Source organism: Silurus meridionalis, chromosome 17 (genome assembly GCF_014805685.1).
Source record: "Silurus meridionalis isolate SWU-2019-XX chromosome 17, ASM1480568v1, whole genome shotgun sequence".
NCBI classification, from domain to species: Eukaryota; Metazoa; Chordata; class Actinopteri; order Siluriformes; family Siluridae; genus Silurus; species Silurus meridionalis.
In genome coordinates this window covers 25,974,172-25,997,667 of record NC_060900.1, presented here as the reverse complement: position 1 = coordinate 25,997,667, position 23,496 = coordinate 25,974,172, and the positions used below count along the sequence as shown (strand labels likewise).

General features: G+C 40.3%; 1 protein-coding gene across 5 annotated transcripts in view; it reads left to right on the top strand.

Moving 5' to 3' along the window:
• The window catches only part of nfic (nuclear factor I/C), a 142,300-nt gene that overhangs the window by 87,392 nt on the left and 31,412 nt on the right, over window positions 1–23,496 (top strand). For all 5 annotated transcript variants that reach the window (XM_046870942.1, XM_046870941.1, XM_046870939.1 and 2 more), the window contains exons 3-4: window positions 11,134–11,208; window positions 16,789–16,863. In XM_046870942.1, coding sequence (XP_046726898.1) covers window positions 11,134–11,208; window positions 16,789–16,863 — 150 coding nt within the window. The remainder of the gene's footprint in view (window positions 1–11,133; window positions 11,209–16,788; window positions 16,864–23,496) is intronic.

The following is a 23,496-nucleotide window of genomic DNA, read 5'->3' as shown; positions in this document are numbered from 1 at the left end:
GATTTGCTTTATGTGGGTTAGGAGTGGAAGATCTTCTGCTATAGAGCTCAAACCCTAATGAACACGTTCGGTATGAATTTTTCATGCTGACTAAACCCCAGGCCTTCCTCACCTCACCCTACACCACACCTTCATCACCTGACTTTACTAACTGGCTTAAATCTAGTGGAACATTTTCCCAGAGGAGTGGAGCTTATTATACTGTAACATCAAATGGCACATACCAATCTTATGCTCAGGTGTCCACAAACTTTTGTCCTTATAGTATATGGAGAATAGCAATTTAACCAATAATGGATCACCATAATCACATGATTTCCATGAGTTGACTCTTGATTTAACGTAATCGCACATTTTTATCTGTTCTAAATGTGCCTTAAATTAATGCTTTTCACGTGTTTAATATACTAATCGACACGCGCACGGACAAATATCTATGCTTTGTGCAAATGCATGTTTATTATTAGTGAAACCAAACTCTCTAGAGCATGAAGATGAAATATTCTTGTAAATGTTTTAAAGTAATTGTGGTTTTAAATGACGTAAATCATCAGGAGACCAAACGAAACTTTTGCTACGTTTCCACACGGACGGTTTTAATTGCCGGATGTGTGCAGCATGGCTGATTTTGGTGCTCGATTTGAGACTTGACGCATCAGTAAAACAAATGTGTAGTGATTTAAAAAGAATTTTTGGTTGGAGTTTAATTTCACCTCTTTTATATTTATTTCGATCTTTTTTGTAAAAATAGTGAAACAGAAACGCGCGCTACATTAATGCTTTCCTGAACGCGTTCATTGAAGACGCGTTCAATAAAAATTTGGTTTCATTCTTGCGATATTTCCAAAATCTATGTGCTTCATCTGGTAGTTTTATATTTATTTCTTTGCACAAAATGAACTCCATATTAAATTCTTTCCTCCATTTACCCCATCGTCGAATAGGACACCGGTTTGCTGGGGCAGATAAAACACGAAGACTGCGTCTAAAGCTCTGCCGCATCTTCCACTCTCTTTCCCCTGAGCTCAGCAACTTTTAAAAGCAGAAATATGTGCTCTCTCTCTCTCTCTCTCTCTTTACCTCTTTCTCCCTTTGTGCTAACACAGGACTCCTTCGGCCCAGAGCCCATCTATTGTTTTTCTTTCTTCTTCTCTCTGTTCTTTCTCTTTCTGTTCTTTCTCTTTCTTTACCCCTCTTTGTGCAAACACAGGACTCCTTTTGCCCCGAGCCCTATTATTGTTTCTTTTTGTTCTCTCTCGCTTTCTCTCTCTCTCTCTCTCTCTCTCTCTCTCTCTCTCTCTCTCTCTCTCTGGATGATGTGTAGATTTCTCTCTGTGCAGAAGGCAGATGGCCCGCAGCCTTGCCGCGCAGTGGCGCTTGTTTACACACTCGTCTGCTTTGAAAGAGAAAGGGCTTGGAGCTCACTTTTAACCTCGTTCTCCGTGACTGATAGTGTTTGCACTAAATTTAACGGTGCGCTGATGGTCATTAGATTGGCCATTAAAGCGTTCCCGCTACTTTCAGATCATCGACGGCCTGCAGGCTCGAGCAATCTTTCACCCGGCCTAATGCACCCAGACGCCTCTCTCTCTCTCTCTCTCTCTCTCTCTCTCTCTCTCTCTCTCTCTCTCTCAGTCTCTCTATCTTTTACTCTGTCTGTGTCTCCTTCTCGCTGTATTCTCTTTCAGTCTTTTACTCTCTCTGCCTTTTCCCTCCTTCATCGTCTCCTTCTCTTTCCCCTCGTTCGGGGGAGGATCAATAACTCCAGTGCAGACGGCTCTCCCCTCAGGGAAGCAGAAACCAAAAGAAGGAAAGATAGAAAAAGAGCAAGAGAGGGAGGGAAAGATTCAGAGACTAAAAAGAAGCAGAAACCTACTGAGAAAGTGAGTTTTTTTTTTTTTTTCCAAAAAGTGAGTTTAGGAAGTTCGAGGAAGCCGTACAGGGGGAAATAATGTAATTATAGATGGAAGATTGATTAGGATTTTAAAGAGAGGCACAAAAAAACCCCGAGAGAAACGAGATTCTGCTGAATCTACAGTCAAAATAAAGCAGAGTCGGTCAGCGCAAAAACCATAAAGCAAATTAAAGCACAGTGTTATAGAACGTCGTTTGTTTCCTTGCATCTGATTGGTCAGAAGGTGTTGAGTTTTCTGTACAAGTATTTCTGACTGTGGTGCAGCGATGCATTTACAAAGCACAAAGTTGTGTAAAGACTCGTTCCCATTTTTGCTGATAGAATAACCTCCACTTTTCTGGGAAGATGTTCCACTAGATTTTGTGGAGATTTCTGCTCATTCAGCTAGTTATTAAAGTCACCTACTGATGTGTGGGTGAGGTGTGGAGGCCTGGAGCGCAGTCAGTGTGAAAAATTCATCCCAAAGCGGATGTACTCTTACCCATGTAAAGCATATCTTCATGGAGCTGGCATTGTGCACAGGAGCATTATTACAAGTGCACATTACAAGTGAAGGGAAAATAAAATGTAATCCCACTAAGACTATACGAGATATATTTTATATATATATAAATAGGCATATAATCAACTCGCATAGCTGTAATTATCATCCTTGTTATCTCTGTGTGTGTCCCAGCTATTTGTGTTCAAGCAAACCATCTTGTGAGGACATCCTCCCCTTTTCATTAACGCAATTTAAACAAGCATGTGGTTTGGGACGCTTCCAGTCTCAGCTTCTTTCTTCTCACATGGCCACATTTTCATGAGCTCAATAGATGTTGGAGACACCGTTTAGTGTCTTCACATGTTTCTGTTTAGGACCATTCTTATATCATGCTTGCTCACAGACTATCAATGGACAATTCATCGTAGAGCCATGAAGCAAGGTGTAGACTTTTTGATAAGGGCTTGGATATAGGATGTGTCTAAAATCTCACTCATTCATTAATTGCTATATAGTGAATGGCAGCTGTGTTCACTATCAGTAAGAAGGGAATGAAAATGAGGGAATTCGGACACAGATGTAAATATCGTACGTCAGAGAGGAAAAACAGGCGTGGACGATTTGGTCAAAGGGTATCGAAAAACAGTAGGTGATTTCTGTCAGGGTTCCTGTCAGGGTCCTCAGGCAGACTCCATCACTAAGTGGCATCAAAACTACTCAGTCTTGCTAATTGCTTAGTTGTCATCTTGGTGAAAGTTTGTTTTCCGAGGAGCAGATTTTCTTTGGCTCTGTGTCGTGTTGCAGTGTGGGGACAAAACACGTTGGTGAGGTTATATTGTATGTGCACTTGAAATCAGAGTGCATTGTGGGTACAACCAGGTCTCTTCCTCTGATTACTGTATAGAAAAAGAAATCCATTCATTCGTTCTTTAGTAAAATTTATTACAGAACATTCTTTATCAATCCACAGCTCTCTACATACGGAAATAGCTCTGGCGGCTCTAGATGTTGTTTGTCCCATGTTCTTTGTGGTAAGGTGTCCTTCTGGTGACTCTTCCATGCAGATCCCGCATGTGCGAGCAGTGCTGCAGAGCAGAACGGTGCACCACCACGCCTGTGTCAGCTAATCCGGGCTTATCTAGGATGAGAAGTGCGCCGTGCTCCTGCAGGACTGCTGTAAAGCGAGGCTTTGAGTAACGCTGTCAGTGAGGAGGGACAGACATCTCATAATTCATAGCGCTGAGCAGCGCAGTGCTGTCTCTGACGCTGTCAGCTCTAAATCACGTTTGGATCGAACGCTCAATTTTGAGTTCAGGCTCTAGCAGAACTAATCACAAGTGCGCTAGTGTCGAGGAGAGACCGGCTAGTCAAGACTCCTGTGTGTGTATTTATATCTTTGTGGTAAACAAATGTGTCTGAACCAAATGTGGGGTTTTTTGTACAGTAGCTCAGTGAAGTCCTTTTGTTCATTTTTATTCATAGCAGTTAATTACACAGACTTTGGCACGGTTTGAGGTACACCAGTTGCTGTTTTCTTCCCTTACTTGCTATTAGCGTTAGCCTTATAGCTTGAGTGCACAAGTACAAATTGAAGTCATTGGCATAAAATGTACTCGATATTATTTTTTAACGGGTAATACATCAAAATTTTTCCGTTCTTGTTTTTTTTCTTTCATTTTCTTTGCCTGACATGATCCCATTCGACTTTTTTTTTTTTTTTATCTCCTAAACTTGCTCTTATGTAAGGATCTGATTTCTATTTGTATCGGACTGGGAGTTCTGTATAGTAACAGGCATCATATTGTGAACATCCTGCCAACTTTTCGCTCTCGTGTAGCCTACCATGACATTTTACAGATACAGAAACAGATTAAGGGCATAAAGTAGCCTTGGAACGGTAAGAAACCCCGGCCAGCGGTCGGACTTGTGTTTTCACCATCACGTTGCGCGACCTTAAACGAGCTCTGTATGAAATTCCATTTGCGTAGCGTAAACGGAGCTGGTAATTGGTTCAGTGTTGCGCTAGGGAACTGAGAAGCCGGGATGCTAAGGGGGGGTGGGGCATTGGGGAAATATGGAACTGGTGAACTGAGTGGGTTGGATACTAGGGGTGCTGTGAAGCTGAGGAGCTGATGAGCTGGGATACAGTGGAGATGAGGAGCTTGGGAGCTGAATCTCTGGGGAGCTATGGATCTGAGGATTTAATAGGTCAGGATACTGAGGGGCTGTGGAGCTGAAGGGCTAGGATACTAGGGAGCTGTTGAGCTTGGGACCTAAAGGGCGAAGATAATGGGGTGCTGGGGAGCTGAGGGGTCAGGATACTGGGTTGACTGGTACACAGTTAAGCCAGTATACTGTGGGATGAGAAGCTGAAGTGCCAGGATACTGGGAAGCTGTTGAGATTGGGAGCTGAATGCCAGGATCCTGGTGGCCTGTGGACCTGGGCACAGCCTCCCTGGAGCCCCCTGCTGGCCCGATCTAGAGTTTGCTCTTAAAATCAGCAGCATCAAGATACATCCGGTGTTGTAAATGACGTCTTGCTGGAAGACATGCAATGCCAGTCGTCATGGCCATACGGCGGAATCGTAGATGACTCGGTCTCTTGGAGTCGAGGCGTGTTTCACGTCAGGCTCACCACAGACATAAACACAAGTGACACATGTTGTACCGGCGCCAGCTGAACTCATGGTGCATATTATGTGTCTTATTATGCATTCATGTGCTTGTGTGTGAGTGGCATTGTAATGGTTTACTTTTTTTTTTTTTTTTTTCAGTCCCAGAGAAATACAGAGAGAGAAAAATCTCTCTCATCCCACCCTGTTTATGTAATATCTTCTCGACTTGTTGTTTAGCTGTTACTCATTTCTGAAGCTGAGCTAAGCTCAAGGAATGTCTTTCTCATTAGGTCATTTCCACAGCTCAAACTTTCTCTTTCTCTCAAACACACACACAGTGTTATACTGTTTATAGTTCCCTCACACACACACACACACACACACACACACACACACACTTTCAGAATCCAGATATATATCCGTTGCCAGTTTTTTCTCTCTTTTGGTCTCTCTTTATCCGCATGCTGCAGTCGTACGTTGTGTTTTTGCTTAGATGGCAAGGCGAAGAGGACCTAAAATGGCTGCCAAAAGCAAGCGAACTCCTCTGCACATGAAATGTCTGCCAAAAAAAAAAAAAAAAAAAACAAGCTAACGGCCTGAGTTGATAAACGACTCCTGACTAGGAAAAGAAAAGAAAAAACTTAAAAAAGAAGCATCAACAACGTGGACGTTATCCTCAGAAGACTTTTTTTTTTAACAAAAAACGCACAAGAAAGCACGAGAGTCTTGTCCCGAGCGCTTCGTCGTCCACGTCCCGATCGAAAAGACGAGTGTCGATTTGTCGTAGAAAGCTTGTCGTACTCGCTCGATGTTCCCCACACGTTCGTTACTAAAAAAGGGTCGCAGTAAAAAACGTTTTCCTCCCAAAGGAAGAAACCCGAGCGATGCGGGAATCGTTTTACGAAATGGCCGCCGTGTGCTGCTGAGAGAAAATGGACGCCGGCAAGTCGCTCGAGCGTGTTTCATTACATCATACTTTCCATTCTGGCTTTTCTATTTTTCTGTTCGAGTGTCACGGCGCCAATAAACCAAATATAAAAAAAAGCCACAAGGTTTTCAGTTTCCGAGAAATTTCTTTACGCATTTCATGCTTTCTTTTTTTTTTTTGAGAAGTTTCTTTTTTCCTCTCCGTCCCTCGGACTGTTTGGAGCAGGGATGAGTGGCGATGAGTGTGTGCCCTTCGTGCGCCCTCGTTTTATTATTATTTCTCTTTTCAGTGAGCCGTGCCAGGGGTTTTAGCGTGAGGGCAGCTTGCCTACTAACTGCTGCAGCTCTTGGCAGAAGTGCTTTTGGAGTTTCAAGATAGCTGACCGACACACACACACACACACACACACACACACACACACACACACACACACACTTTGGATTTGGTAGAGCGGCGCATCTTAAACACAAAACTGAAATGATGGAAAAGTGTGTAGGTGTGGGTGAGTGTGTCAGTGGGTGTGTGTGTCTTTGCTTGCTAGTGTGTTTGTGAGTGTGTTTGAGTGTGTGAGTGAGAGTATTTATGTGTGTTTGTGTGTATAAGATTGCGTGTGTGATATTCTAACCCTTTGTATTCAAGTGTTCTTTTTTACACAGATATGGTCAGCTGTGAAATTACTGGCACCCCTGACAAATAAGTTTGACGAAATAATTAGATTAATTAGAGGTCGACCGATTAGTAATCGGTTTCGCCGGGTTAACAGTTGATTGCTGGAACTATTGGCTAGCCGCATAAATCCACACTGATAGTTTTTCCGGCTTCCGGTCCGCCGTCATTACGAGAGCGGCCTCTAGAGGCGAATCACTGACGCCAAGCGCTATTTGTTTTTACAAGTGAGACTGTGCGCTGCACGGGGAGCGCTATATAATATTTATTATTTATAATTTATTTATTGTATTATTCTATTAATGAATATATTCATATTTATTTTATTTAGCACATGATTCAGTACTGCTTTTTTTTGTTTGTTAGTTTTTTATCCATTTTAAAAACTAGCGGTGGTTTAGTACGATCCAAACAAGCTTTCGCTATGGGTAGACCCCTAATTCTAATCTCACAGGGATATCATCACAGCGTGTGCTTTACTCCTGAGTTATAATAAATTACTTCACTTTATAAATTAATTTGAGACTCGTTCTTACATTTGAGACAGGAAAGTGGTAGCTTGATATAAAAGGTATCAGATTCTGAGTTACAAGTTAAAATCCCAGCACCCCAAACCTGGTATAACTTCCATAATTGTAAAAGCAATGCCGTAAATGAGTCTCGTCTGCAAACGATCATTCATCGTTTTATTTTTAAATAATAAAGTTGTGTGCTATTCCTATTTAACACCAGGAATCCGACTCAGATAACTCTGACTTAAATAACTCGAAGTATAAGATTTAGGATGTCGCTTTTAAACCGTTTCTACGCGTTCGACGAATAATGTAGAACATCCTTAGAATAATTCATTCCTTTCTTGCTTATGTTTAGTCAGTTTAATTGTTTCTCTCTTGAAGTTAAAAGGTCATAAGTTATTTGTGGTGGTAGCTTAGTGGTTAAGGCATTGGCTCTGAAGATCCTTAGTTCAAATCCTAGCCTCACCAAGCTGCCACTCCTTGGCCCCTGAGCAAGGCCCTTAAGACCATAACTTGTCAGTTGTTTGAATGGAATAAATGTGTCACTCTGGATAAGAGTGCAAAAATATCTTAAATGTAATGTTACATTCCAGATAAAATCGCCACACATCAACTCTAGTCTGTATATTAGCTATTACTGTAGACCAGACTGTAGACCCCGAAGCCCTGGTCATGTCCCAGTACAGGGCTCTGGAAGAGTTGTTACTGGGTTTCAAGAACATTCTCCAGATATTGTCTGTAGATATGACACTATATTATCCTTACCACTAACAGCCACAGCTAATAATTAATGAGTAAAACAAACATCCCTCGAAAGGTTCTTTAGTGGAAAAGGTTAAGAAAAAAATAAGCGATGGCGAGAACAGAGAGAGAGAGAGAGAGAGAGAGAGAGAGACAGCTCCTGGTGAGAAAAAAAAAGAAAGCAGTCTGTATCTGTTTAAACTGAGGTTTTTTAATGAAAGTTGCATAGAATAAAATAGAGATTAACATGGCAGAGGTAGAGCTGTTTTTATTCAATCGTTTTTCTTTTTTTTTTTTGTTCTTCAAAGACGTATATGTGAAAGGGTCATGCGTAAACGGTCAAACAGCATTTAAGTAAATTGACGATTTCCGGTCTGTCTGAACCAAAAAAATGAAAGCGAACTCTCTGTACCATATTAAATTGTAAAAAAAAAAAATAACATCGGCCGAAGTTATGGAGACGTACGTCTAATATAATATATTAGGGCTGTCAAAATGAAGGCGTTAAACCAAATTAATTTTAACTGCGATAATTTTATTAACGCGTGATTGATGCATTTCTGTTTGAACATTTTTATTAAAAAAAATAAATAAATAAATATACAAAAGGAAAAAATTCAAACCTTTAACGCAACACACATTTATCCACGATGTCCTTTCTTTACTCCGATATAAAAAAAATAAATAATTAAAGATATTGGGAGCGCTACCTTTTCCAGTCATCCCCAAACTATTACTCAATAATATAGGATGTGGAAGCATTAAACTTCAATTTCAACACGGAGACCCAGACCTGTTCATCAGATTTTGGAGTGTGCTTGTAGAGAATTGTGCTCATTCAACCAGTTAGTAAAGTCAGAGACTGATGTAGGTAAAGTGAGGAGGCCTGGGATGCCATCAGTGTGAAAAATTCCTCCCAAAGATGTTCAATAGAATTTGGAGCACTATAGCAGGAGATTCTCCACTCCAACCAATGGAAAGCAGATCTTTATGGAGCTCGCTTTGTGCACAGGGTTTGTATTGTCATGCTGGAACAGGTTTGGGTCTGTATAACAGTGGCCTTAAACGTGGTGTTCATATGCTCAGAACTCTACAAACATACAGTGTGGCTGCCTCAGGCGAAAACCAAACTGGATTTAGAAGCTCCATACAGAAAAGAACCCAAACGCAGGAACCAAATGAACGACATCGTCTTGCCACCTTAAAAAGGTGGAGGTGGAAGCTCAGTGGTTAAGATGACGGACTTCTGATCAGAAGGTCCTGAGTTTAGATCCATGCTGAGACAGCGTTTTTTGGGGTTTTTTTTGAGAAGCTTTTCGAAAACGCTCTCCAAAGTGGATAAAAGTGGACGCAGTGGAAGACGGAGGCATTTGAAAAACGATGAAGCGGCGTTTTCAAACAGCCGGAAAGTAAATAAACGGCAGGCAAAGACGTCTCACGTTTTGCACGTGCAGTAGAGAGGCGCAAGCGTTTTCAGACGTGTGGGTGAGCCAAGTGTGGCGTTTTTAGACGAAGTAGTGTAGACCTAGCCTAAATCTCAGCACTATTAAGCTTGGCTCCTTAACCCTCATCTCCTCAGTTGTATAAACGAGATTATTGTGAGTTGCTCTGGATAAGCGTGTCTGCCAAATGCCATAAATGTAAATGACGAACAGAAGTCGGAAAAAAATCCAATCTTTCCCGCACACATCCGATCCGGTCGTCTTCTTTCATTTTTTATTCGTTTTCAGCACCACGTTTCTGATTACGTAGACAGAATGTATAATGGAAACCATTCCGGACTATTATAGAGTGGAATACAATTAGAGCAATGACCCCCACGTTCCCCCCGTAGCCCAAAAGAAGCCATAGATCCTATCAGTTCTGTTAAGTGTGTGTGTGTGTCACATCGCGGTCAGCCTCAGACCTGCAGGTCAGCGAGAGCGTGTGAGCGTTAATGATGCGGCACGTTCTCTGGGCGCCAAACTCAAACATGTGCAGCAGGCCAGGCTCGGCTCGGCTTTGATCTGCCAGTGGAGAGAGGCCTATCAGATATGCTGCACTTATATTTATTTATCTGACTTCGGGGATTTTTTTTTTTTCAGTTTTCTCTGAACCTCTGCCAGAGACCTTGTGGTAAACTTTCCTTCCCCCCACTTCATTCGGTAAACTCCTCTCGGCTCTGGAGCTGCTCGGCGTGTTTATCAAGGTTTTTTTTTTTTTATCTCCGTGTGCCGCGAAAACCCGGGTTCATGCAAATATAAAAGGGTTTTATGGCCGGATTAGGCTGACTTTTGTCCTTTCTTTATGCCGACACAATCCGGTCCCTTTGCCAATATAGAGAGACAAATAGAGAAAAAAAAGAGAGAAAAAATTGGTTTGTGGTCAAAGTTTGCCAAACGAAAGAAAAAACAAAGGGGGTTTGCTGTGTGGTTCGCTGGCATGCGTCTCATTTCTCGAGTTTATGAACCATATGAGTAAGCCATGCTCCGTGGAGCTGGAGTCCACAGCGATATCCTTGCGTATCATGCTTTGGTTTATTGAGAACATATTCAACATCTGCATTCCGGTTTCCTCAAATCCAATTCCCATTCGCTTTTACTTTTAGGATCGCATGCTGTTCGTGAGTCGTGATTTTAGGCAAACGAACGTTAGAACATTGTCCTGGCAAAACATCATAATTCTTTTAGCTGTCAATTATTTAGACACCATTTAGTGTGTCCAGGTTCTGATCCAAGACGTCCATGGTGTCCCGATGTCAAATATGGTCAGTGGAAGGATCAGGTCTTATTACAGTCTATGCATGTCTGGAACGAGTCTTTGAATCGAATCGGATGGAATCAAATTGCATTTAATCGAATTATTTGTGGGTCAGTGTGGTCCAACATGAATTGTCCGTTTTAACCTGTGTGTGTGTGTGCGTGTGTGTGTGTGTGTGTGTGTGTGTGTTAAAACAAAACATAAAAACATAAAATACTGAAAAAACCCACACGGCATAAAACGCATAATACATTACATTCACAAATTGAATTAAAAGAAGAAAACACTAAATAAAGTACTCTCTCTCTTTTTCTGTCTCTTTATCTCTCTCTCTCTTTCTATCTTTTTACCTCTCTCTTTTTTCTGTCTCTTTATCTCCCTGTTTCTCTCTCGATATTTCTCTTTCTCCCCTTCTCTTATGTCTCTCTTTATCTCTTTATTTCTCTCTCCTCTCTCTCTCTCTCTGTTTCTTTCTCCATCTCTCTTTTTCTGTCTCTCTCTCTCTCTTTCTCTCTCTGTCTCTCTCTCAGAGGCGGCGGAGCAGGGCAGTAGTCCTCGCACCGGTATCGGCTCTGACCAAGAAGACAGTCGAGCCGCCACAATGGGTAAGATTACACACATTTTCTCACTCTTTCTTACACACACACACACACACACACACACACACACACACACACACACACACACACACACACACACACACACACGCGCACACGTTTGTGTTTTTGCCATTTCAAGGCTCGTGTCTGGGTTTGATTGAAGCTGGAAATAAATTGCAGATTTCGATGAATTATGTAACAATAAGCCTGAGATTGATTTGACACCATGTGACTGAGTACTGGCCAAGTGTGTGTGTGTGTGTGTGTGTGTGTGTGTGTGTGTGTGTGTGTGTGTCCCAATGTGAGTGTTCTAAACTGTGTGTCCTGAATTCAGTGTCCTAACATGTGTCCTAAAGTGTGTGTTCTAATGTACTTTTTCTTTATTAAAGATCAATACTAAATATACAAGAGAAAATAAAACGTTAAAAATTAAAAATTAAAAAATTAAAAAAATTTCCTTCTTAGAAAAATTAACATTTTTATTGTTAAAATTGCGCACAAGAATATCTGTGAAAACGAAACCCATTTAGCGCATTTAATTGACGTATTACATCAAAATGCGAATACAAATATATCAATTAAAATAATCATAAATCAAAATATTGAAAAAAAATTCAAATGACTTTAAAAAAAGGTGTATGGTGTTTTCTTTATGTTTGGTTTTAAAAATGTAAAAACTTTGTCGTTTTCTTTGGCCTGAATCTTCTCCTCACCCTTCGCGGTTTCTCTCCGACTTTTTCCTCACAATTCTGACATTTTTTTATGTGGTACGTCAGTAATAATGGTCCGTGGGGAAACACCGTGCTCCGTGTGTAGTTAAGTGGACTTAAGAGCCCTATTCTAAACCATGTGTCCTAAACTAGGTGTCATAATATGCGTGTCCTCATAAATTGGGTTGCCCAAAGTGTGTGTCCTGCATTGTATGTCCATCCATGTGTGCCCTAACGTGTGTGTCCTGCACATTGTGTCTTAACATGTGTCATAATGTATGTTCTATCATTTGTGTCCTAAAGTGCGTGTCCTAAAGTATATGTCTTAAATTGTGTTCTAAACTGTGTGTCTTAGAGTGCTTGTCCTAATGTGTAAGTGTGTGTCCTGAAGTGAGTGTTTTGAAGTGTGTCCCAATGACATGTGCTATAGCATGTGTCCTAATGTGTGTCCCAATATGTGTTTCCTTACGTGTGTGTGTCCTTGCGTGTGTGTGTTCTAAAGTGTGTGTCCTATCGTGTGTTTGCTAACCTTCACAATCACTACAGCTCTCCTCTAACATGTACAAAAAAATTCTTTTCTGAGAAGTCTAATGATACCCATGCTACAATGCTAACAGTAGCATGTTTATGTCTAATATGTAATAGCTTATTTTTTTGTATCCAGAAAAAATCTACCCAGATTATTTGAATAGTCATAGTTTGCTTCCTCTTTTGTGTTTTGACTTGATTCTTGGTCAATGTACTCTGATTTAGGACCAGTATATATATATATATATATATATATATATATATATATATATATATATATATATACAGTGCACATACGTTCTATGACCCTCACGAGTAACAAAAAATGGCGAGGTTTTGACTAATTTTGATGGTTCCTTTTTAAAGGGGAATTGTACATGTACTGTAGTGTAAACTAAACACACATTATGAATGACTTGTCATAATTGTTTTATTTACTACTTTAAATGAATAGTACAATAATATTTTTTTTTAATGTAATTTATTAGTACAATCTCTGTTTTGAACTATTTTTCACGAGTTACTCAGTCCGGTTCCAAATGAAAAGTCACGAACTATCGAGGTTGAGTATCGAGGTTCCACTAGGAGACCCAAACCTGTTTTTGCATGAAAATTCAAACCCTGTGCACAAAACCAGCTCCATGAAGATCTACTTAACATGAGTTGGAGTGAAAGATCTCCTGCTTTAGATCTATAAACCCTACCTTTGGGATGAAGTTTTCATGCTGACTGCACCCCGGGGCTCAACACCTCACCTACATCAGTAGCTTACTTCACTAACTGGTCGAATTTGTCACGAAATCTATTGGAACATCTCCCCAGAAGAGTGGTGCATGTTAAAATAGGGACTAAATGTGGAATGGAATGTTCATAAAGAGATACATACGTCTCTTATAGTCTTCCTCATAACATCTAAGGGAGTTTTTCCTTGCCACAGTCACCACGGCTGCTCATCAGGGATAAATGCACACCATTCACCTTAACTGTTGATTTCTGTAAAGCTGCTTTGAGACAATGTCTGTTGTGAAAAGCGCTATAGAATAAACTTGACTTGACTTGCCTTGCCTTATAGTCAGGTGTCCACAAACTTTTGCCTAAATAGTGTATATCTATATGTATATGTCAATAGATAGATAGATGGATGGATGGATGGATGGCTGAATGGATGGATGGATGGATAGATAGATAGATAGATAGATAGATAGATAGATAGATAGATAGATAGATAGATAGATAGATAGATAGATAGATAGATAGATGGATGGATGGATGGATGGATGGATGGATGGATGGAGGCAAAAGTTTGTGGACATCTGACCAAACCTTTGGAGCTAGATAGATAGATAGATAGATAGATAGATAGATAGATAGATAGATAGATAGATAGATAGATAGATAGATAGATAGATAGATAGATAGATAGATAGATAGATAGATAGATAGATAGATAGATAGATAGATAGATGTTTCCTCACTACATGGTATAATAATCTAGTATAATGGAATTATACTGTAGAACCTATAGTGTTTTTAATAAGTGAATAGTATGTTGTTTTATTAATAGTATATTCTAGTACATTTTATTTATTTACATTTAACTCATCTGATATTTTATCAAATGTACAGTAAAAAAATATAGAGGACAAATATAGAAAATGCGAAACACTTGCATCGTCAAATTGATTGTGGGAGCGTGGGCATGGGTGTGTGGATGTTTGAGAGCTGCAAAATCTGTGCAGTCTTTGCTTGTTCATGCATGTCTTCTGTGCCTCAGTGTGTGTGTGTGTGTGTGTGTGTGTGTGTGTGTGTGTGTGTGTGTGTGTGTGTGTGTGTGTGAGAACAATGCATTCATGTGTATGTGGTCAGGTGAATGTAGATGTGTAAAGCAGAAGGCCTACAGCGCAGCGCAGGTCTCTGAGCTCGTTTCCACACTGTACAAACATCCTGTTTACACAGCGCAACCTACATACAGCTCGGCTTTAACCTAGCAAACCCACACCCTTCCACACCTCTAACACAAACACACACACACACACCTCATACACACACATGTTTCCTGACCACACGAAACATGCTTGCTCATACTGAATTCAAGCAGCAGAAAAAAAAAATTCTGTAGGTCTCGTCGAAAACCCGAAAGGTGGTTTTGTTTACGGAAGCTCACATAACACACGGGTCGAGTACGAGTACGACCCGAGGCTGCATCATAAGACCAATTTTATTTGTGTACGTGTCATTTCATCCGAGTTCTTGATTCTCTTTTCCATTTTTTTTCTATCATCACGTGACATGCCGTCCTTCAGCGTTTACTCACACACACACCCCCCCACCCTCCGTTAAGATGATCTGCGCCATCTGGGGGTTGAAATAAAGCCTTATTGCCCTGATCAAGCAGATATGATTAACCCTGCAGTTAACTGCACATTGAGAGAAACATGAATTAGAAACACAAACACTGAAAAAAAATGAACACAAAGATTTTGTACTAAAAAAACCCGACCTCCGAATTCATTTTCAATGTTTGCTTTTCATTTCATTGCAAAAAGTGTATTGTCAAAATTATTGGCACCTCGTTGTCACCCAAACCTCTTTCACTTCTCTTATAACGCCAGGTTTTTTTCTCTCATGAAGACTTTCCTGTATTGAAAAAGGTTTATAACTGTTGCAAACCACTGACACTGTTATAAAATCTATTTATATAAAGTTGCAAGAGCAAAAAGGTCTACTGTGTCGAACGATTGGATGAGTGCAGTCAGCGTTTCAATTCATCATGTTCAGTAGAGTTGAGGTCAGAGCTCTATAGAGCTCTATAGCAGGAGATCTTAGTCATAGTCATGCTGGAACAGGATTGGGTCTCCTTGTTCAAAGGGAAATTTTCATGCTGGAGCATCCAAAGACATTCTATACAACCGTGTGCCTCCAACTTTGTGGTATTAGTTTGGGAAAGAACCACATATGGTTGGAAAAGTCAGGCGTCTCAGTAGTTTGGTCCATATATTGTATATACAGGCATGGTAGTCATAGAAAACACAATCAGGGCTTTGGACATATCTATAATGTTTCCCAAGTCTGGGACATTTGTTAGGAAATACTATCATGTACAAATCACTTCTCTCAAAAATGCAGAGAAGACGCACAAATGTTTATATAAAAATATTCAGATCAACATTTAGAACACAAAATGCACTGGCCACTTGGCCACAAAAAGATATAGAGGTGCACAACAAGGTGGATTTGTTCTCCTTTGTACAGCTTGGGATCCAGAATTGGTGACTAAATGAATTCCCAGGGTTTTAGCCCAAAACAGCTTCCGAACGCTTAATGGCCGGTATACATTGTATGACTTTGGGCTGTCCCTGATGAAAGATGACCAACATGAAACGATTGTGGCGACTTTTTTTGGTCATTGCTCCTAAACGGTGGTCATATGTGGGACTGTAAGAGTAGTTCAAAGATGGTTTAAGGATACAGTAGCTAAACAAAGAACAAAAATGTTCTTATAGTGTTGGAAATTTAGGAAGACCATCTCTTTGGTGCAACGACCTGCGTATAGTGACCAGCTAATATAAATGCACCATGAAACGGCGTGTCGATCGACCCAAAATGGCGCTAATACTTAAATACTATGGAGAAGAAGCAGGAGCATCAGGAGCTTCCTTCGTAGGCACGGGGACAAACAATTTCAATTAGTCGCAAACGAGACACTGCTTATAAAATCTACGCAAATATAAGTTTGTAAACACTGCTAGTTTCCGACCAACTTGCAACCCAACATCATATAAATAAAATTATGTTTTTAAAATATTATTTTTTGCTGACTAGCAGAAATTTCAACTGACCAATTGAATTTTATTTTTTCAATTATTATTTAAAAAACTTCATAAATGACAGAAGTCAAACGTAAGTGTACATTGTTTTACATTGTGTGACACTTTTTAAAATTTTTAATAAAAGGCATGTTTGCATTGCAGAGGCCTACAATTTTTTTTCTCCTCAGAATATCAGCAAATTCATGTGTTGGGGTGCTAATAGTTTTGAAAGCAAAGTTTTTTAAATATACCTCCTTGTGTCAATATACCATGCAGAACAATTTTATTCACGTTTGCTCATCTGCGCGAAGGGCAGTAATAATTCCGGAGCTGACGGCAGTACAGTGTTTTAATTGTTGTGGCTCAGAGGCTAGTTTTTTGTTTTTAATCTGTGTAGCTGTTGTGGAAAAATGTATAACAATCGTCATGTTTTGTGTGTGTGTGTGATGATGATAGTGACATAATAATTTTTTGGTTTAAAAAAAAAAAAAAAAAAACACTAGCTGATTGTTCCGTGTTTCCATTTTCCTCTTTCGCAGATGGACCCGAGTTTCAGGAGAGCTTCATAACCTCGGGAGTGTTCAACGTGACTGAACTGGTACAAGTATCCAGAAGTGAGCAGCTCAATGGTTTATTCTTAGAAACAGAACGTTTTTGGTTGTCATTCATTAATGAACATATGGAATTGCACAAATCTGACTTTATTTCTCGCAATTGTGACTTTATTTCTCGCAATTCCGACTTTATCTCTAGGAAATCTGACGTTATTTCTCACAATTCCACTTAATTTCTCACAGTTACAATTTTTGTTTTCCTCACAATTTAGACTATATTTCTTACAGTTCTGAATTAGTTTCTCGCAAAGTCGACTTTATTTCTCGCAATTCTTACTTTTTTCCTCAGAATTCTGACTTCATTTTTTACAATTACGACCATATTTCTTACAATTCAGATTTTTTTTCTTGCAATTCTGACCTTTTTTAGGCAATCGCGCAGCATCAACACTCTGAATTGTCAGAAATCTTAACACATTGAGAATAAAATAGGCTACAAACAAAAGATCGATCTGTGAAACAAGAGAATTGATAAAATCATAGAGGATTATTTTAGGTTTGGTTTCACAAACAGATGCAGCCATTGTAGCATGAGCTCCTGTCTGCTATGTACAAGTGCTGCATTGTAACATTAAAGAAGGAGCAGAATTGATAGCTCAAGCTACCTCATGGTTGTTAGAGGAGAATTCAGAATTGCGAGAAGTTATGTCAGAATTGCGAGAAACAAGTCGAAATTGTGATAAATAAAATCAGAATTGACAGAAATAAAGTCAGAATTACGAGAAATGAAGTCAGAATTGTGAGAAATTAAGTCATAATTGTGAGAAATAAAGTCGGAATTGCAAGTACCATATTTTTCAGACTATAAGCCGCTACTTTTTTCCCACATTTTGAACCCCGTGGCTTAAACAGCGAAGCGGCTTATTTATGAATTTTTCCTGGGTTTTTCCCGGTTTCACAAACTTCAAGCCAAAAAACTGAACCCCATAACATTACACTAATGAAATTTCCGAACGGAATTAAAAAAGCACACCTCAACTGTGTTCTTAGCTGCACGGCTTCGGGAGAAAAAACTTTTTTTTAACGCACGACGATGCCAAAAGATAAACTCCCGAGAGAAATAGTTGTGAAAGGATGGAGGAAGACAGTGAACAATGACTTTCTTGGTAGGCTACTGTTTAGATACAAGCCGTTGTAACGTGTTGAGTCTGGGTGAAGGGAGAGCTCGCTAACTCCAGTTACAACAGAAATCATATAAGCACACACAGGTTTCCAAAACTCGTGCTTTTTTATTTTTCTTGGCAACAGCGTTACGGGTTAGTCAAAGAAACTTAGAAATGAGCATCAGAAAATAATAAGGACATATTCCTCGGTCTTGCAGGTGCACATGCAGTAATAGCGGAACAATGTGGCGGCAGGCTATTCCCAAAATGCCACTCTGCTCTTAAAGGAGCCACAACATATTTAACCCGTTGCACTGTGTAACAGGCACTGTCTTTCGTTAAAGCCTGTGTAAAGTACATCAGTGTAGACAGGTGCGGCTTATTTATGTTCAAAATAAAAATCTTTGTCAAATTCAGTGGGTGCGGCTTATATATGGGTGCGCTTTATAGTCCGGAAATTACGGTAATGAAGTAAAAATTTACGAGAAACAAAGTTAAATTTTGGAGAAAAAAAGTAAAAATTGCAAAAAATAAAGTCAGAATTGAAAGAAAAATAGTCGTAATTGCGAGAAAAAATTAAGAACCTTCTTTTTTTATGTGGAGTGAATGGGCTTCGATATAAACATGAAGCTGAAACCTGGGAGGAATTAAAGTGCTAAGAAAGTTTTAAAAATGAAAAAAGACACAATTATATTGAGGGGAAGATAGTGAGGTTCTGAGTTGCTGATGTATACGACGTCTCGGATGTGTTTGACGTCATCAAGCCTCAAGTTTAGGCACGAAAGAAAGATTTTAACAAAAGTATTGGGACGCCTGAGTTCTTCAGCCATATGTGAAACCATTTTTGTTACCACAAACTTGTGAGGCACACAATTGTATAGGACGTCTTTGGATGCCGTAGCATGAAATTCTTCCTTCACATGAACTAGGAGACACATGACAATGCCCGTCGAGTGGTCTGCTCTAGAGCTCTGACCTCAACACCTTTGGAGAGAAACCTCATGTAGCCACTAATTCTATTTCTACTTCATTTCTTTACACAACTAAGAGCATGCAGTGGAGTGTGTATTCACGGTTTTTCCGGATGTCGGAACACGTGTGAGATTTTATCCCCAAAGTGCTTGAACACAGGTCTGTCACTCGCTTCTAATTAGAGTTGATGTTTCTCCCAGCTGGGAGCGCCCTGTTCATCCACCAAATCTCTGCACAGCTGTGATATCCCCATGTGTGTGTTTGTGTGTGTGTGTGTGTGTGTGTGTGTGTGTGTGTGTGTGTGTGTGTGTGTGTGTGTGGACAGTAATTTAGCTCACATTACTGCAGTGCTCAGCTAAAGTGCTGGAATGGCCTCGAATGCTTCAACATAAGCCGTCCAGGACTTTCCACCTGTACAATCGCTTTTACACTCAACACAATTACCTGCTGTTTCTACGATTTATGTGTACTGTTACTGTAAGATGAAGTTAATGAATAAGTGAACGAGTGAATGAATGAATCTGACCGAGTGAGTGAGTATGTGAGAAAGTGAGTGGGTGAGTAAATGAGTGAGTATGTGAGAGTGAGTGAGTATGTGAGAGAGCAAGTGGGTAAATGAATGAGTGAGTCTGAGAGAGTGAGTGAGTGAGTGAGTCTGTGAAAGAGTAAGTGGGTGAATGAATGAGTGAGTGAGTGAGTGAGTCTGTGAGAGAGTGAGTCTGAGTGAGTAAGTGAGTGAGTCTGTGAAAGAGTAAGTGGGTGAATGAATGAATGAATGAATGAATGAATGAATGAGTCTAAAAGAGTGAGTCTGTGAGTGAGTGAGTGAGTGAGTGAGTGAGTGAGTGAGTGAGTGAGTGAAAGAGTAAGTGGGTGAATGAATGAATGAATGAATGAATGAATGAATGAATAGGTCTGTGAGATAGTGAGTCTGTAAAAGAGTAAGTGGGTGAATGAATGAATGAGTGAGTGAGTGAGTTAGTGAGTGAGTGAGTGAAAGAGTAAGTGGGTGAATGAATGAATGAATGAATGAATGAATGAATGAATAGGTCTGTGAGATAGTGAGTCTGTAAAAGAGTAAGTGGGTGAATGAATGAGTGAGTGAGTGAGTGAGTGAGTGAGTGAGTGAGTGAGTGAAAGAGTAAGTGGGTGAATGAATGAATGAATGAATGAATGAGTGAGTCTGAGAGAGTGAGTCAGTGAAAGAGTGAGTGGGTAAGTGAATGAGTGAGAATGAGAGAGAGTAAGTATGTGAGAGAGTGAGTGGATGAGTGAATAAGTGAGTATGAGAGAGTGAGTGAGTGAGTCTGTGAGAGAGTAAGTGAGTCTGAGAGACTGAGTGGGTCTGAGAGAGTGATTAAAAGAGTCTGTGAAAGAGTAAGAAAGGGTAAGTAAGAGTAAGGGTGAATGAATGAGTGAGTCTAATGAGTGAGTCTGTGAGAGAGTACGTCTGTGAGAGTGTGAGTGAGTCTGAGAGAGTGAGTGAATGAGTCATTGAGTGTTTTGTTTTGGATTGCTGTAGTGTTTGTTGTATGAATGGTGATGGATGGATGGATGGATGGATGGATGGATGGATGGATGGATGGATGGATGGATGGATGGATGGATGGATGGATAAGTAAATGAAGGATAAAATTAAACAATAAACCATTCAATAAGCAGTTATAATGCAGCCTGATCTGATCTCACCATCTCACACTTGTCAGCTGCACCACTCTCCTGAACAGCTCATCTCTCTTTTTCAGAATAGATTCATGTTTCCAACAAAACAATAAGAATCAATCATCCTCATATTAAACTGCGGTAGATTAAAGACACCTAGCCCTGAGATTTCAAGCTGTCAGTGCATGAAACCTCATTTTTCACACACATCACTCGCTTTATTAATGAATTACGTTCTGGCATGTTCAGGAATCCGTGCAGGAGTCAGACTGACTGAACCCAAGGCCGAGTATGCGCTAAACCCCTCCCCCTGATTTCGTTGACGTTGGAGCGAATCTGACATTTGTGCTGACTTTCAGAGCCGTCTGTAATTATACAGACTACTGATTCTCATTATGTGCTCATGGGAGGATTTAATCTGCATAACGAGTCTGTTTGTGTAATATGTGAATCTCCCAATGAGGCCATAATGAAATCATCGAGACCCACACAGAGGACGTGTAAAGAAGAATACTCCTCAAAAACTACGTATCTAGCATCAGTCAGATGACCAATCACCACTCATGAGTCTATGAGTAAGTGAATTAGTGAGTGGGTGAGTGAGCGAGTTTATGAGTGTGTGAGTTTATGAGTAAATGAGTGGGTATGAGTGAGTGAGTGAGTGAGTTTATGAGTTTATGAGTGAGTGAGTTTATGAGTAAATGAGTGGGTATGAGTGAGTGAGTGAGTGAGTTTATGAGTTTATGAGTGTGTGAGTTTATGAGTAAATGAGTGGGTATGAGTGAGTGAGTTTATGAGTTTATGAGTTTATGAGTGAGTGAGTTTATGAGTAAATGAGTGGGTATGAGTGAGTGAGTGTGTTTATGAGTGAGTGAGTGAGTGAGTGAGTTTATGAGTGAGTGAGTTTATGAGTGAGTGAGTTTATGAGTGAGTGAGTGAGTAAGTTTATGAGTGAGTGAGTGAGTGAGTGAGTGAGTGAGTGAGTGAGTAAATGGGTATGAGTGAGTGAGTGAGTTTATAAGTGAGCAAGTGGGTATGAGTGAGTGAGTGAGTTTATAAGTGAGTGAGTGGGTATGAGTGAGTGAGTGAGTTTATAAGGAGTGAGTGGGTATGAGGAGTGAGTTTATGAATAAGTGAGATAATGAGTGAGTGAGTTTATGAGTGAGTGAGTGAGTGGGTGTGAGTGAGTGAGTAAGTGGGTATGAATGAGTAAGTAAGTGAGTTTATAAGTGAGTGAGTGGGTATGAGTGAGTGAGTGAGTTTATAAGTGAGCGAGTGGGTATGAGGAGTGAGTGAGTGAGTTTATAAGGAGTGAGTGGGTATGAGGAGTGAGTGAGTTTATAAGGAGTGAGTGGGTATGAGTGAGTGGTGAGTGAGTTTATAAGGAGTGAGTGGGTATGAGTGAGTGAGTGAGTTTATAAGGAGTGAGTGGGTATGGAGTGAGTGAGTGAGTGAGTTTATAAGTGAGCGAGTGGGTATGAGTGAGTGAGTGAGTTTATAAGTGAGCGAGTGGGTTTGAGTGAGTGAGTGAGTTTATAAGTGAGCGAGTGGGTATGAGTGAGTGAGTGAGTTTATAAGGAGTGAGTGGGTATGAGTGAGTGAGTGAGTTTATAAGTGAGTGAGTGGGTATGAGTGAGTGAGTTTATGAATAAGTGAGATAATGAGTGAGTGAGTTTATGAGTGAGTGAGTGAGTGAGTGAGTGAGTGAGTGAGTGAGTGAGTGAGTAAGTGGGTATGAATGAGTAAGTAAGTGAGTTTATAAGTGAGTGAGTGGGTATGAGTGAGTGGTGAGTGAGTTTATAAGTGAGCGAGTGGGTATGAGTGAGTGAGTTTATAAGTGAGTGAGTGGGTATGAGTGAGTGAGTGAGTTTATAAGTGAGTAAGTGGGTATGAGTGAGTGAGTGAGTTTATAAGTGAGTGAGTGGGTATGAGTGAGTGAGTGAGTGAGTTTATAAGGAGCGAGTGGGTATGAGTGAGTGAGTGAGTTTATAAGTGAGCGAGTGGGTTTGAGTGAGTGAGTGAGTTTATAAGTGAGCGAGTGGGTATGAGTGAGTGAGTGAGTTTATAAGTGAGTGAGTGGGTATGAGTGAGTGAGTGAGTTTATAAGTGAGCAAGTGGGTATGAGTGAGTGAGTGAGTTTATAAGTGAGTGAGTGGGTATGAGTGAGTGAGTTTATGAATAAGTGAGATAATGAGTGAGTGAGTTTATGGTGAGTGAGTGAGTGAGTGAGTGAGTGAGTGAGTGAGTGAGTGAGTGAGTAAGTGGGTATGAATGAGTAAGTAAGTGAGTTTATAAGTGAGTGAGTGGGTATGAGTGAGTGAGTGAGTTTATAAGTGAGCGAGTGGGTATGAGTGAGTGAGCGAGTTTATAAGTGAGTGAGTGGGTATGAGTGAGTGAGTGAGTTTATAAGTGAGTAAGTGGGTATGAGTGAGTGAGTGAGTTTATAAGTGAGTGAGTGGGTATGAGTGAGTGAGTGAGTTTATAAGTGAGTGAGTGGGTATGAGTGAGTGAGTGAGTTTATAAGTGAGCGAGTGGGTTTGAGTGAGTGAGTTTATAAGTGAGCGAGTGGGTATGAGTGAGTGAGTGAGTTTATAAGTGAGTGAGTGGGTATGAGTGAGTGAGTGAGTTTATAAGTGAGTGGGTGTGAGTGAGTGAGTTTATAAGGAGTGAGTGGGTATGAGTGAGTGAGTGAGTTTATAAGTGAGCGAGTGGGTTTGAGTGAGTGAGTGAGTTTATAAGTGAGTGAGTGGGTATGAGTGAGTGAGTGAGTTTATAAGTGAGTGAGTGGGTATGAGTGAGTGAGTGAGTTTATAAGTGAGCGAGTGGGTATGAGTGAGTGAGTGAGTTTATAAGTGAGTGAGTGGGTATGAGTGAGTGAGTTCATGAATAAGTGAGA